Raw genomic sequence first — 15,435 nt, forward strand, 5'->3', positions numbered from 1 at the left:
GTTTAGTGGAGGTGGTTTCAGAACTAGAGATTGAGATACAAAGTGATTATTAAGCTCAAGCTCAAGCCCAAGCCCAAGCCCAAGCCCAAGGCAATCATAACTGATGGGAATATTTTCGGGGAAATAATCGTTTGGTCCTTTTTTAGATCGTTCCAAGTCTGTTTGGTCCTTTGAGAAAACGCGTTTCCTTTTTGGTCCATAATTATTTAAAAATATAAAATGGACAAAAATATCTTTCCATACTATTTTAGCCTTAATTTTCGTAATTTTTCTATTTCCATAATTATTTGAGTTCATGCTCTCTGATAAACTCTAAAATTTCTGCATCTTTTTTCTTTTCTTGTAGGAGTTCATTCTGTTTGATGAACTATCAGGTGTTTAAAAATGAACACACAACAAAAAAATCATTAATATGAACAAACATAGTTCATTCTTAAAAAACAGAGTCATTCGTCAAAATGAACACCCGGTCAAAGTTCAATATTATGAACAAAAATCAGAGTTCTTTCAAATGATCACTCATTCAAAGTTCATTATTATGAACAAAAATCTGAGTTCATTCGTCAAAATGAACACCTAATCAAGTTCAATATTATGAACAAAAATCAGAGTTCATTCTTTCAAATGAACACCCAGTCAAAACTCATTATTAAATCAGAGTTCAATTTTTCAAATTAACACCCAAAAAAAGTTAATTACTATAAAAAAAAATTAGAGTTCATTCGTCGAAATGAACCCCCAATAAAAGTTCATTATTACTAACGAAAATCATAGTTTATTTGTCAAAATGAACACCTATCAAAACCAACCTAATTCAAACCTAGAACAAAGTTCAATCTTTAACACGAACATACACAAAAAAACAGAGTGCATTCTTTCGAATGAACACCTAATAATCGAGATCTAAAAAAGAGTTCATTATTTAACATGAACACATACCAAAAATCCATAAGAATTGAAAGTTCATTTGAAATCAAAGAACAAATATCAGAGAAACCCAAATCCTCATCTTCCTCATCATCTTCATCATCTTTAACAACAACAACAGCAAAAGAAAAAAAAAACAGGAAATCTTCATCATCTTCAACCACAACAACAATAATAGCAACAAAAAAACGTAAAATCTTCTTCCTTTTCATCATCATCGTCTTCATCATCATCAACATCATCATCTTTCTTCATAAGAAAAAGAAAAGAAAATAATAAAAATCAGGGAGAGAAAGTACATCGAAAAAGAAAAGAAAAAAGGAGAGAAAAAACAAATTCTAAAATGATTCCATTCTCTCTTAATAATTGAGTATATATGGCCAACTAAAAGGGTATTTTTTCATCTATCAAATCACAATTACATCATCTATGACGTCATCCCGCGTGAGTATTGTCCAACCTAAGACCAAATAATAATTTTTATAACCAAACACTAATACATATTTTCAAAAAGGACCAAACACATAGTTGACTGAGTCAACTGGACCAAATAAGCCCTAATATATTATTCTTAGGACTAAAAAGTATTTCTTACGTATATTTTTGGGAAGTGTTAATAGATTACTTAAAGAAAAACTGTGATAGTAAAGTGAACTCTTTAGATAAATGGGGTAAGACAAACAAGATTTTAGTATTGATTTACTTTTTGAACAGCTACCCCTTCACAATGATCTTAAGTTTAAAATTATGGAGGCCATTTTTAAGTGAAGGGATTTAACCTTGTATAACTTTCCTTGGTTCTTTTAATAAAAAAATTCTTATTAAAAAACGAATTCGGTCATACACTTGGTATAATTAAAATAACAAATACCTGCTTTCAGTAGAAACAACAAACGTCCTCCGATTCCCCGTCACCAAATTGCAGCAGTACGTTACCGACCATTCTCATTCTCATATACAAACCAACGTTAGGTCGTTTATGATACATGTATTTTTAGTACGAAACAAAGATCTGTTATTTACATCCATTTTCATTATTTATTCCTCAGTGCCAAGCAGCACTGATATTACTGCACCTCTGTGCTGTCGTGCATAAGCATTTGTTTTGTGTGCATGAGTGAATTTCACACCATTACTGGGAGGCTTTTTTATCTTTTTTTTTTTTGTAGATGGGAGTAGTGTACGTCTCTTTTGGTGATCAGCAGCACCTTTCTTGGAAACGCATAAGCAAATACCATCTTTTGTGTGCATGATGACACCTTTTTATGCTATATATATATATTTATAAAGATGTGCATGAGAAAAATGAAAACCGTCTTCTACGTGCCAGAGCATATTAACGCACACAATTTTAGGTGATAGTCCAAATCAGTGCGAAATTCGAATTATTTTTACAGAATTTTATTCCAAAACATTTTGACATAATTTTTACTGTGGTGTCGAAATGATTCATGAATAGGGTGCTAAGTTTGTCGTAAAATGTGGAAAATTACTTGCATTCTTAACATGTCTATGCACTATTGTAAATCAGATGTTTGAACATGTAAATACTGTCAAAATGGATGCGACAACAGAACTTTGTTTCATACTAAAATCTACCTTAAACCAACTAAAAATTATTTATCTTTACAAATTAGAAAGGTCCGTAAACCAACTAGAGATATTGGATTAAACTTTATCAGATTTTAGATTAGTTGAACAAAGCATCCTAAAACCAATGGCTGCTAATAGGAGTTATCAGATTTATTTGAAGGTATATTAAAATACAAACATCCATTACAATTAGATTGTTAGACCCCCGAAAACAATTGGTACACCCATTAGCAATGTTGGTCAGACAAACATAAAAACTAATTAACATCTGATCATATACAATATTTGCTTTGCTTAATTAGTTGAATAAATTAATCCCGATAAAAATATCATCACAATTAGAATTTGTCTAATATATATCTCACCTGATGATAACAAATAATTCATAACAAGCTTCAATCATGAGTAGTACTACTCCATCTATCATCATTTTCCTTACCATTTTAGTATCTCTAGTACTTAGTTCTTCCTTTTCTCAAACACTATCATCATCATCGTCAACATACAATGATGAACAACCAGATATCTACATTGATATTATTCTACCTTTGACTACTATCATTATACTTTAATCATTCAATAACTGGTAGATAAGATTTAGTGGATTGAGAATCATGTTGTCTCCCGTTGTAATGATATGACATCATAGGGGTAATTTAGGATTTCTTATGGCTCACCACTATAAGAAAGCGTCACGAATAGACACAGTAACAGCAACAATATCTTCATTAACTCTGTCCATAGCTGCTAATTTTCTACTACTATTACTTGTTATCCCTTCCTCACTTTCTCTAACTGATGATGAGCAACCACACACCTACATTGTTCATGCCTTCAAATCTGATAAACCTTTGCATTTTGCTTATCACGCTGATTGGTATCACACAACCCTCAAATCTCTTCCACCTTCACCTCATCCTAAGAGCATCATCTACACGTACACTCGTGTTATTAATGGTTTCTCTGCTCGACTAACACCTTCTCAGGCTAATCATCTCCGTAGCATCCCTGGAATTTTGTCCGTCATTCCTGAAAAAATCCACCAATTACACACAACTCGGACTCCAGAGTTTCTTGGTATGTCTGCGAATTCCATGGGTCTCTGGTCCTCATCAAATTACGGTGATGATGTTATCATTGGTGTTATTGATAGAGGAATCTGGCCAGACCGGAGGAGTTTTAGTGAGACTGGTCCAGATTTCCCCAAAGAGTCTTGGAACCGAATGATAATTGGTCCGAGAGCTTTTTATGAAGGAGCTGAGGCTCAATTTGGTCACTTGATTAATGAAACTGGTAAAGATTCGAGATCACCTAGAGATATGGAAGGACATGGTACACATACTGCAGCTACCGCAGCTGGATCTGCTGTCAAGAACGCCAAACTGTTTAAATTAGCTACTGGAGATGCAAAGGGAATGGCACCGAGGGCAAGAATTGCTGTTTACAAGGTATGCTGGAGTTCTGGATGTGCTGATTCAGATATTTTCTCTGGATTTGAAAAATCTCTGGAAAATGGTGTCGATGTGATATCTTTTTCAGTCGGTCCTAGTGTAGGGGACAATCCGTACTACCATGATACAGCAGCGTTGGTAGCTTTTGCTCCTATGCGGGAAGAAGTTTTAGTTTCAGCTTCTGCACGAAATTCAGGCCTTAGTCTGAGTACTGTCTCGAATGTCGCCTCATGGATGTTTACTGTTGCTGCCTCCACGCTTGATAGGGAATTCCCAGCCGACGTAATTTTAGGTGATGGAACGGTTATTAATGGTGTTTCATTATACTCGGGTAATCCACTTCGAGGACAAGATGTGGAATTAGTCTATGCCGGTGATGTTGGTAATGAATATTGTTTTAAAGGAAATTTCAACTCTACAATTGAAGTTACCGGGAAAATGGTTTTTTGCAAAAGTGGTTATACTCAAGGAACTGCTAAAGGGTATCCAGTGAGAATAGCTGGTGGAGTGATAGCCGTGAATGTAAAACAGTGGGGTAAAGGATTTATCCTAGACCAATTTCAAACTCCAGCAACACAGGTGACTTATGAGGATGGAGCTAAGATATTGAACTATATCAAATTACAGAAAAAACCGACTGCTACTATCAAATTTCGTGGAACCGTAATTGGTGGTTCGACATCCGCTCCCAAAGTGGCTCCATTTTCTAGCCGTGGTCCGAACAATCTAATAGCCCAGATACTCAAGCCGGATATTACCGCGCCTGGTGTTAATATCTTAGCCGCTTGGACCGGAGCTGCATCCCGACCAACTTGGACCTCGATCCAAGACGAGTAGAGTTCAATATTATTTCTGGTACTTCAATGTCATGCCATCACGTGAGCGGATTGGCAACGTTACTCCGTAGTGCTTACCCAAAATGGATACCGGCTGCAATTAAATCTGCTCTAATGACTACTAGTTATAACTTGGACAATTCAGGTAAAAACATTACTGATCTTGTCGATGGTCTTGATGCAAACCCGTTTGATGTTGGTTCGGGACAAGTGAACCCGAACCGAGCCCTTCATCCAGGTTTAGTATATGAGCTCGCACCAAGTGACTATGTTGCCTTTCTTTGTTCCATTGGGTATAACTCAACACAACTATCAGCCTTCGTCGACGATCCAAAAAAAGTTGATTGCAAATCCATTGGATTGTCTAGCCTGGGTGACTTGAACTGCCCATCATTTTCTGTTGTTTTTGGATCCGGCAGTAGTGACAAAGTTACGTACACGAGAACTATGAAGAATGTTGAGAAGTTATAAAATCTGTTTCACAAGTCTCGTTAAGAGTAAAAAAGGTGCAGTGCTGAAGGAACCAGAATTTGGTTCAATCGAATGGCATGACGGGGTTCACGCTGTGAGGAGTCCAATTGCGTTTACGTGGATTACTACCACCAAACCGTAGTCTGGTTACTTCGATTTAACGATCATGATACCCGTTTCATCCCCGGAATTTTAATTATGCTTTCATATAGCTTTGTCTCCGTGTTTAATCGGATCATAATATTTATTGACGAATATTGCAGGGACCGGACACATCCGGAATTTTTTTTCTTTTAACTTGGTGCGTGTGGGATTTCGTCCCGCAGCGTGAAGAATGCACTTTTGATTTGGTGTGGGTGGGGTTTCATTCCTTCCTGTGACGATGTATTTTTGACTTGGTGTGGCGGCGCGAATACATTAAAAAGGTGGACAAAAGATACGGAATATGTGCAAATCTTATTTATTTTTTCTTTTGTTTTCACATAAAATATGTGTGAAATATGTGGCGTTTTTTTTTCCTGTATATATATTAATTTGGAAAGAAAAGTCATAATATGGTAGGTACTCGACTTCTGAATTGAATTTGGACTTCCATAAAATTCTATACACAGGCAAGTTAAGTTTTCCTTCTGAGTGTATCTAATTTTCATACCAATCATATGTTCCCAGGTGTCCTCAGCAAAACTCACGTTTAACAAAAATAACAAAAGACTTTTTTTGCTCAATAGGAGACAAGGATTTCCTCACCGTTCAATGCAGAAGCTTTATTTGTCCAGGCGTTTAAATCTTTAAGCCTTACAGTAGATAAATCTACCAATATATGGGTAAATGGTTGACCACTAAGCGTTGAATTTAAGAGACACATATAAAGTCTCAAATCGTGCGTCTGGAATCATTCGAGACGTGTCTCTTAATTTAATTAGAGACGCATATTTATGTTATTAAAGCAACATATAGAATAATGAAAACAACACATATAAAAGTCTCAAATTAAATAATTATTATAAAAAATTAAAAATAATAAATTGGCAAATTTCATTTTAATTATTATATATATACTTCATAAAGCTACATATGATTCTAGTTTGTCATAAAAATCAGTAACTTAAGCGTCCAACAAATGAAATCAATATCTCAAAATACAAATTGCATTCAAGAACTATGAAGCAGTTTAACACTATTACACAATTTTGAAGTCCTTCAAACTTGAACATTTTCCTTACACAAATACACCTTTTAGTGGAGTTTCCTTCTTCTCATCAATCTTCTTATCACTTTACGTCCACGGATGCTGCTAATTTATCTTCCCTTTGCAGTGACCAACAGTTAGTTCCAAGCTAAGTTACAAACTGCAGGCTTCAGCACCAAAACACCAAGATAATATATCACTGACAGTTTACTGATATCATTTAACTAAAATTGAAAAATCAGAACCATGTAGAGTATCATGTCATTATATAACAAGGTAGAATACCATGTCACTACCAACTATACTAAAGAATATACAAAGCTTTGACATTACCAGGTAGAAAAGGTTTTCTTCATGCTTCTTTCAATTTGTAAAAATTGATCAACAACCCAAATATCATTACGAAGGAGAAACAATAGAATTTTATACTCTCCTCTGAATTCAGTATAGCCAAAATATCGTGTATCAAGGGGATGAAAACAAAGTCTTTCATACCTGGTACCATCCAAGTTACAAAAATAGGGCACAAACAACAACGACCGATACATTATTCCAGAAAGTGTAATATGATACAAGTAAGAACAAAGAAATTTCCTGCAATAACAACAAAATACTCATTAGTCAGTGATGAACCAAGATCATAAAATGAAGAAATCCCTCACCATACGTCTGAAATCTTAAGTTATTGGCCTTTAGTAGGAGCTCATGTATTGAAAGAAAGTAGTATGAAGGAACTTACAAGACCGCTGACACTGTCAAGTAGTGAAGGGCTTACTCACAGGTACCCTTTATAACCCATTGACATCAGAAACTGAATAAATAAAGGCAAAGTAGTTGGAAACCTAAATTTCCATTCTGCAAAATTTAACAACAGTTATAACACAGATGTGCAAACATCGGTTAGAGATCAGTATTTAGGTGTGTACTGCCACTGGGTCGATCTTCATGTTCAGATAAAATATAATCAGCGCATGATCCAACATAACAATCTGTTCAGCTAAATGTTTACCTTCATATGGTGTTCCTCTAAAGAAAGCAAATCGGCCTCAGTAAACATAATCTTCATATCAGCTCCAGAGAATTCATCTTTAATCTTCACAAAGTATTCTAGGTTCACATCATCTAATGTCATGCATGAAGGGTGGATACGTCTACAAACACGAAAACAATTAAAACACAATCACGAAGAATGCAGACTGCACAGGAATTCATACTACATTAAGGCAACACAATTACAAAATATTATGCTATTTGGGCAAAAAATAGGATGTGGCAGTTCATGAATGAGAAAAAGTACCTGGTAAATGTGTCTCCTTGTTTTGGTGACAGGAAGAGGGAGCGCGATCTCCCAACCTATTCGTCCAGGATTTAGCAAAGTAGGATCAATTTTGTTTGTTGCAAGAATGACATTTGACATCTCCTCGAGAATCAAAACCATCCAACTGGTTCAACAGTTATAACATGGTCCTCTGAATCTCAGGTTCACCTCCTGACACATTGTACCTAGTGGAACACGGTTAACAATTAAGGAACAAATAAGAAAAATATTTCTACATACACAAGAGTATAATAGAATTGGACCTGAAATCTACCACTTTGAGCACCTCTCCTTCATGATCACTAAGCAGCTGAAGCTAAAAAAATACAAAGCTAAGTAACTATCACGATTTAATAAATCAGTTAACTTAGTGTAAGAAAACATTGGAATCTCAAGTCGTTGGTACTTGAATTTTACAACTCTAAGCAACTGATCATACCTTAAGGACTTGCAAAACTAGAAAACCTAAAGAAAATTCAACACAGTTGAGTAGCATTTTACCCGTAAGAATTCACCATCTTCATTTTCAAGAATTTAGACATCCAACGTGACCGAATGAGTTCATCTCCAGATAGAAAAAACTAGATACAATCTACTCATTATGTTAAAAATATATGCATACACTGATGGGAGTAAAAACATTAACCACATTCCAACTAATCAAAACAAGAGCCAAAGAAAATCTAGTGTTTAAGAGAGAATTCGATCAACTACACTGATAGGAATATAAACATTAACCATCTTCCCAATAAACTTATAGTCCCCTCCAGAATTTACATCTTCTCTCAAATTGACTTGGCTGCAAATCAAATATAATGAGAAAATTATCAAATGCAAGTGATAAGCATCTCAAGGCAAGAATGTTTTATAGATGATAAGCATTTCACGTATGCTTTTCAGACTGATAACCTTATCGTCTATATATTCGCCTATATCCTCACTGTAATTAAGTTGAAAAAATTAACCACGATAACTTGAAGCATTTTTCAAGCAGTCGCCTCGAGTTAAGGTTCTAATATCATAGAGTAAAAGACTTGAAAAATACTCATCTTCTTTCTCTTCTCGACTCTCATCATCAGTTTTACTTTTATGCATCCTACAAATACTAACCAATCATCTCATATATTAAAATTAAGGAAACATCCAATAAAGCTTAAGTAAATACAAAAAGAAAAATGATGCTTATATGCAAGTACACGTCGAACCTTCCTAGAAGCACATGACTGATTAAGTACAAGTACCAATTATTTTACAGTTTGCATATCTATATCTAGAGCTTGAATATAACCCATTCAAACCTCAATACTGTATTTCCCAAAAATTCCAAAGACGAGCCCCCATCAGCCTGTGAGTGTAAGATGTTGGTCTCAACAACATGTATTTCTGTGCTAATCTGTACATTCCTTCTAAACCCTGATCCAGGTAACAAGGTTAAAACATCAAGTATAAGTAGAAATACATATAAAAAGGAACCGGGAGTGGGGTGGCAGAGAAAAAATTTTGGTTAATGGAAGACAATAACCAGCACTGACAATTATGAATGGCCTAATATAAAGGAAGATTACTTACTCGATCCTTGGTCCGCTGATGATCACATTGAATCCAGAATATTGTTGGTGATCATATAGGACAACCCAAAAGTAAGCAACATGACATACATAAAGCGACAAGAGCTATGCAAGGCTAAAACATAAATAACTCATAATGTCTGCTAATATATCTACACAACCCAAAAAATCATAACATAATACGAAAAATAAGGCAATAGAACACAAACGATTAAAAAACAATCAATTCAAACCATAAATACACACAATTATAACAGAAAATGAATAAGAAGGCAACAAAACTCCAATGACTAAAACTCTGACCAATGCATGACATAAATACAAAACTTATTCCACTTTTTAAACTCATAAAAAATAAATCAGACTCAAAATTTTGAATGCTTGCATCAAAACCAAATACCAATACACGTTAGAGACAAGAAATACATGTCAAGATCGAACACCTTTATCAGATTCATACTCATAACCCTTATTCTCTAAATTAAAGATCAAACATGTTATGACAAAAGGAAAACTGACAGACCCACAATGAGAAACCAAATTATACCCTGTAAATGAAAATCGGTTCTTAAAAACAAAAATCAAACACACTAAGCTAGCAAAATACTGAAAGAAAAAAGCAAAAAAACAGGGTTAGAGTTATACCTGAGGATTTGCAGTTGGATCTTCCAAAAAATTTACTTGAATCTTCTCCTACGAGTTTCAAACACAAAAATTAGAAATCAACTAGGGTATACAAATCAAAGATAAATTTTGATTTCTCTAGAAGGGGTATTTCATACCTGAGGTTAGAGATTTAGGGTTTTCACTTCTACAAATCAAATCTTCTTCTGAGAGTTTCAAGCTAAAAGCTAAAATAGGGTTTTTCATACAACTTTTTAGGTTTAAGTAATCACAAATCAGTTGAAGACTTTTGGTTTAATTTCTGATTTTTGTTTGATTTCTAGTTTCTCTCGATTTCCCTCACTCGATTTCACTGATTTTTTTCTTTGGTTTCTTTGAGCAGAGAAGAAAGAAAAAAGGCTAGAAGATAAAAAAGAAAAAAGACACAGAATGAAGAGATAAAGAGATAAGGAAAAAGAAAGAGTTGGTCTAATTAAGACCAAATTTTTATTAAAAAAATATATTATAAATTAAATATATTGCCTAATTTAAGATAACCCAAAATAATTGGAGGGAAACTAAAATAAATTGGGGGAACTAATGTTAAATGATTTGGTGTGAAACAAAGATGCAAAGGGGAAATTTGAGGGGGAAACAAATGTGAGAGAAGGTTAGAAAAAGGGGGAAATTTTTGTAGTTTTGGAGGGAATTAAAATAATAAATTGATATATATATATTACTAAAAGGTCTTGTAAATGTTATAATTTTTAAAACACTTGTAAAAAATTTAAGACACTTATAAGAATAGTTGAAAAATCAGAATTAAAGCAACTCATATTTTCAATTTGAGACTTTTATACATGTAGAAGCACTAAAAACATGTATATGTGTCACGAACCCAAAAATTAATATGTCTCAAAATGGACCATATGGTGTAGTGTGAATACCCAAATTCTGAGTTCCACTCTCGGAAGCTCTTTAATTTGACTAGCTGTAATACACGTTATAAAGTTCAGTCATATTTCTCTGCACAAAATTAACTTCACGATCTAATTGTCTCGCATCATGATACAACTTGGAGTAAGTAAATTTTACAAACTTCATTTTCAATCTGGGATCTAACATAACTTTCATAGCCAATATAGGACTCAGGTGCTTCCAAAAGTCATTATATTTTTGTTGCATCTCTTTTACCATGTTTCTAATGAATTAAATTTCATTTCTACTTTCTTTCTCTAATAACACATAAACTTGACAAATTCCTTCAAAATATAAATTAGAAATGGGATACTTACTACCAGAAAACAAAGTTGTGAGATCATAAAACGTCTAGAGAAACTTTATGACCACTTCAATTTGGTCCCATTCTTCATCGGATCTTCATAATCTGGATCCACCTCCTTCAAATGCAGGAAAACATTTTTATACGCAAAACAACCCTCTAACATAAGATAAGTAGAATTGTAAAACAAACATTCAATGAGTATATTGTAAACAAAAATATAATTATCTTAATTCTAGCACAAGCTCAGTTATTTGCTGCATTATCCAAGATGATATTGTATACCTTGTCTTCAAATCCCCAATATTCTATAATTGCAAATAGCTTAACAGAAAGGTTTTCACTTATATGAGGTAGTGAAAAGGGGAAAAAATAAAGTGAGTTTATATTGAAAAGTCTCAATCATGCACATAGAATAAAAGATCTCAAGACTCAAGTCTAGTAATAGCTTTACCTGTATGAGATGGTGGAAGGGGACAGAAATTCAGAAGCTTCTTTCGTACGTAACTCCCAATTTTGATCAAGAAAGTGCACAATTAAGCTTATATATCCTATAGTCATAACAGAAGTCCACATGTATGATATTAGACACATCCTACTTGTAAGTGTAGTTCATACACATCATCACATCATATCATAATCAATTACACATACACAAAAGTATAAAACAGAACATATGGGTGATGGCACAATTAGGATTTGAAATTTTGAATCATACCTGGATCAAGTTTAAATATGTTTCGAATAACTTCTTTTTGTTCTTTAAGTTTTTTAAAAACATCGGATTTCAAAGTATTCCTTGATACTTGTTTAGAATTCTCATTCAAATAACCACATAATCTCCTAAATTATGGCCACTCCACCATAGAAAATGGAAGATTTCTTGAAATGATTAATATCGAAATATAATACTGAAACTTCATATGATCAATTTTACGTACGCGGGTAGACAGATGGCCAATCTTTGAAGATAACATCATCTTCCCTTTGTCATGAAACTCACACTTAGGGCACTTAGGCATTTTCATAGTTGAGGTTCCACCTCTTTGGCTTTCATATTTATATCCTTTTTCAGAAGCTTTGTGGTTTGAGCACTGCTCGGTCGAACTCGCAAGTGTTGCTATCTCAAGCTTGTTTGTCAAGTTTAGCTACCAATACTATAAGTCTTGATCTCTAGTATGCATATATCTAAGTCTCGGATTAAGATAGAAAGTGTATTTGAGCTTAGACTTCACGGTGTTCATCGATTGAAGACGAATAACTATCATGGGGAGCATGTGGAATTTATTCGACAAAAGGTATGTGAAGACTTGAACTCATCTATCAATATAAAGTTTATTTACTCTATCTCCTTTTTGACACATAGTCGTTTAGCTATATAGATTTTATTATACACATTTGATATTTCGAGATGGGTTTTTGACAATCTTACATATTTCTCGAAATATGTGATGGTAAGCTTTTTGTTTCCACCAAGTTCATCTTGCATCCTTGACGAAAGTTAAAAGATGGTCATATGGAAATTTCCAAGTTACATCTTATGTGATTTGCGACTCGGAATGTGTCATATCGATTATTATCTCAATTACTTGAAAATTTCTTTGATACTTTAGTTTGTATAAAACGACTATTGTGGTCTTAGAAGAATGTCCAATGATTGAAATGGAGTATAGAACACTTAACAATATTTGGAATTAACATAGCATGCGTACTTGCATATATGTTTTCCAAGTCCGGGAACCATAGTATGCATACCGGTATGCATACTGACGGTAAAGTGAATGTCTGGCAACCTTGTCTGCATGCCGGTACGCGTACTTGCGTAAGGTTTAGGGTCTGTGATTTTCTGCTGAGTTAGGATGGTATGCGTACCAGTTTGGCGAAACCCAAACTTAGTCCGGCTACTTAGGTATGCGTACCCGTTTTCATACTTGAGTAGCATGTGTTCTAAAATCGGTTTATTCATGAACTATACATTAAATAAGGAATGCAATTTTTTTGCAAACCGTGGCTATAATGTTCATGATTGATTTATGTGAATCAAAACCAATTATGCTTAAATTGTGTCTTGTATACTTCTATGAGATATAGAAATTGAAACAACTCCAAGAACTAGTTTCATCTGAGTCATTTAAACTAGTTATGGGTAAAGATGATTAAGGTTGAAACAAAAGTGCTTTTATGGTTAGCTTTGGTTAACTACTGTTTAACCAACCAAGTGTACACGTTTAGGTACGGTTATCCAAACCTAAATGAAGGTACATTTCATATGTGTGTAACAAGCCAAGTTGATCTAATGGTTCATGAATATTGGTTTGAATCTAATCAGGATTTCATCTAACGGTGAAGATTGAACGCTTGGTTACTACTTAGATTCCAAACACTGTTTTGAAAACTATATAAAGGAGAACTATAAAAACTAGGAAACCTAATCCCCACACCTCTTGTGTGCTACGAGTTGCTACTAGAGTGGATTCTCCTTTAATCTTAGGTTTTTATGAAACCCTATAGGTTAACGACTGAAAGACTTCATAGGGATTGTGAAGCCAGACCCAACTATTTTCTCTGTAGTTGCGTGTTTTGATCTTGCTTTATCTATCATGCTTAGTACTATCATCTCTAAGATTTGCTCGAGATTTTAATCTCCGATAGGCAAGATAAAAAGAAGTCACAAACACCTTAGTCTTATCGTTTGTGATTCCACGATATCTTTTTTCATTTCCATACGATTAAGATTATCATGAGGTTATTGATATTACTAAGATGTTCTTCGGGAATATAAGTATGGTGTATCAAATTGTTCCTGTTCACCTTGATTTATCAAAAGACGGAACAAAAACTCTTAGGTATATCTGTGGGAGACAAATTTATCTATTTCATAGACTTTTCTGTGTGTTACAGATTTGTTTATAAAGTCTTAGGATTTGGGTTGATGCAAATCTTAGTTGTGGGTGAGATCAGAAAAGGGAATCAAGTACGCAGAATCTGGGGTAGTTCAAGAGGCGTAAGGGAATACAACTGTACCTTGATCAGTGTGAGATTGGTTAGGACTCAACTACATTCCAGTCCGAATTGTCTATATCGGCTTAATACAGTATGGTGTTAAATCTGGACTAGGTCCCTGGATTTTTCTGAATTTACTGTTTCCTGGTTAACAAAATTTTTGGTGTCTGTGTTATTTCTTTTTTCGCATTATATTTTTATGTAATTGAAGTATCACAGGTTGTGCGTTGAGATTAATCAATTGGAGAGTCCAACATCTTGGTTGTTGATTAAATTGATTAACACTTGAACATTGGTCTTTGATACTGTTCAAGTCGATTTACTCAATAATCAGGCTCACAGGCTTTGTCTGTTTGATTTGCTGTTTAGTTTGTAAATCAGAGAAATAAACTCTTGAATACACTTTTCTTAAAGTTTTAGTCTGACTGTCTAGTCTATTCACTTGAAAGTATATTGGAGTTTTTCCATATAGATTGCTAAAATAAATAATTGGGTTGGTTACCCCCGCTTTTTCACTTTGGACACTCCCTTCTTTGTTCCATATTCATTTAATAAGAGATTAAAATATTTCCAAATATCAGATCTAAATTTATGTTTCTTTCCTCCCGAAATTGATGTAGATGCACAACCAACAGTTGCAGAGTCATTCACATAATCTACCATAATATCATCATCCTCACTCTCATTATTCATAATATTGTTATGAAGATCTTGTTCTTATACACTTGACATCCTGGGACTTGTATGGAGCAAGAGTGCAACACATGTTAAAACAATAGTCTATACTTCTATATGGTTACAAAATGCACAACCAAATAAAATGCAGTACCATTATTGGTTCACTTTCTTAATGCAACAGAACCTAACATAACTAATATAATAGTACCATTATTGGTTCACTAATCTAAATGCAGTACCATTATCATCTCTGCAATCCAACCCAAGCAAACTTGTTTCTGAAAATGTTGGAAATGATATCCCATATTTCAGAGTTCAATACAATACATTAAGTTTAAGTAAAATACGAAACCCTAGAGGATGGAGATTACCCTGAGTTGAGCCGGACTGCGCGCAATTCAAGAACACAAAACTCTAATACGTTGTTTTGGTACAATTGGTTTTTGCAATACAAAAACCATCAAAATAAATCAATTGAAACTATATTTAATTACCAAATCAAGATGATGTGTAATT

The 15,435-nt window shown here is 34.1% G+C and overlaps 2 protein-coding genes across 10 annotated transcripts; one reads left to right on the plus strand and one right to left on the minus strand.

Annotated features, from left to right (window-relative positions):
- Positions 1-3,188: 3,188 nt before the first annotated feature.
- Positions 3,189-4,808, plus strand: LOC113337215 (subtilisin-like protease SBT1.4). Its single transcript, XM_026582916.1, has one exon. It carries the CDS (start codon positions 3,189-3,191, stop codon positions 4,806-4,808), a length of 1,620 nt encoding a protein of 539 aa, XP_026438701.1.
- A 1,483-nt stretch (positions 4,809-6,291) lies between these two features.
- LOC113337106 lies at positions 6,292-10,356 on the minus strand. 9 transcript variants are annotated; one of them, XR_003354103.1, is made up of 8 exons: positions 10,136-10,356; positions 9,999-10,046; positions 9,355-9,369; positions 8,049-9,198; positions 7,765-7,970; positions 7,477-7,618; positions 7,207-7,322; positions 6,292-7,061 (listed from the first exon to the last, which is right to left on the minus strand). XR_003354103.1 is itself a non-coding variant. In XM_026582790.1 (6 exons), exons 1-5 carry the CDS (start codon positions 10,221-10,223, stop codon positions 8,476-8,478), a joined length of 375 nt encoding a protein of 124 aa, XP_026438575.1. In that variant the 5' UTR covers positions 10,224-10,356; the 3' UTR covers positions 6,292-7,618; positions 7,765-8,475. The 9 variants fall into 9 exon arrangements, 1 of the variants encoding a protein (XP_026438575.1); XR_003354097.1 differs by having other exon boundaries at positions 6,292-7,618; positions 8,049-8,101; positions 8,287-9,198; XR_003354100.1 differs by having other exon boundaries at positions 6,292-7,322.
- Positions 10,357-15,435: the final 5,079 nt, after the last annotated feature.

This window comes from Papaver somniferum, unplaced genomic scaffold, assembly GCF_003573695.1.
Source record: "Papaver somniferum cultivar HN1 unplaced genomic scaffold, ASM357369v1 unplaced-scaffold_158, whole genome shotgun sequence".
In the NCBI taxonomy this organism is placed as follows: domain Eukaryota; kingdom Viridiplantae; phylum Streptophyta; class Magnoliopsida; order Ranunculales; family Papaveraceae; genus Papaver; species Papaver somniferum.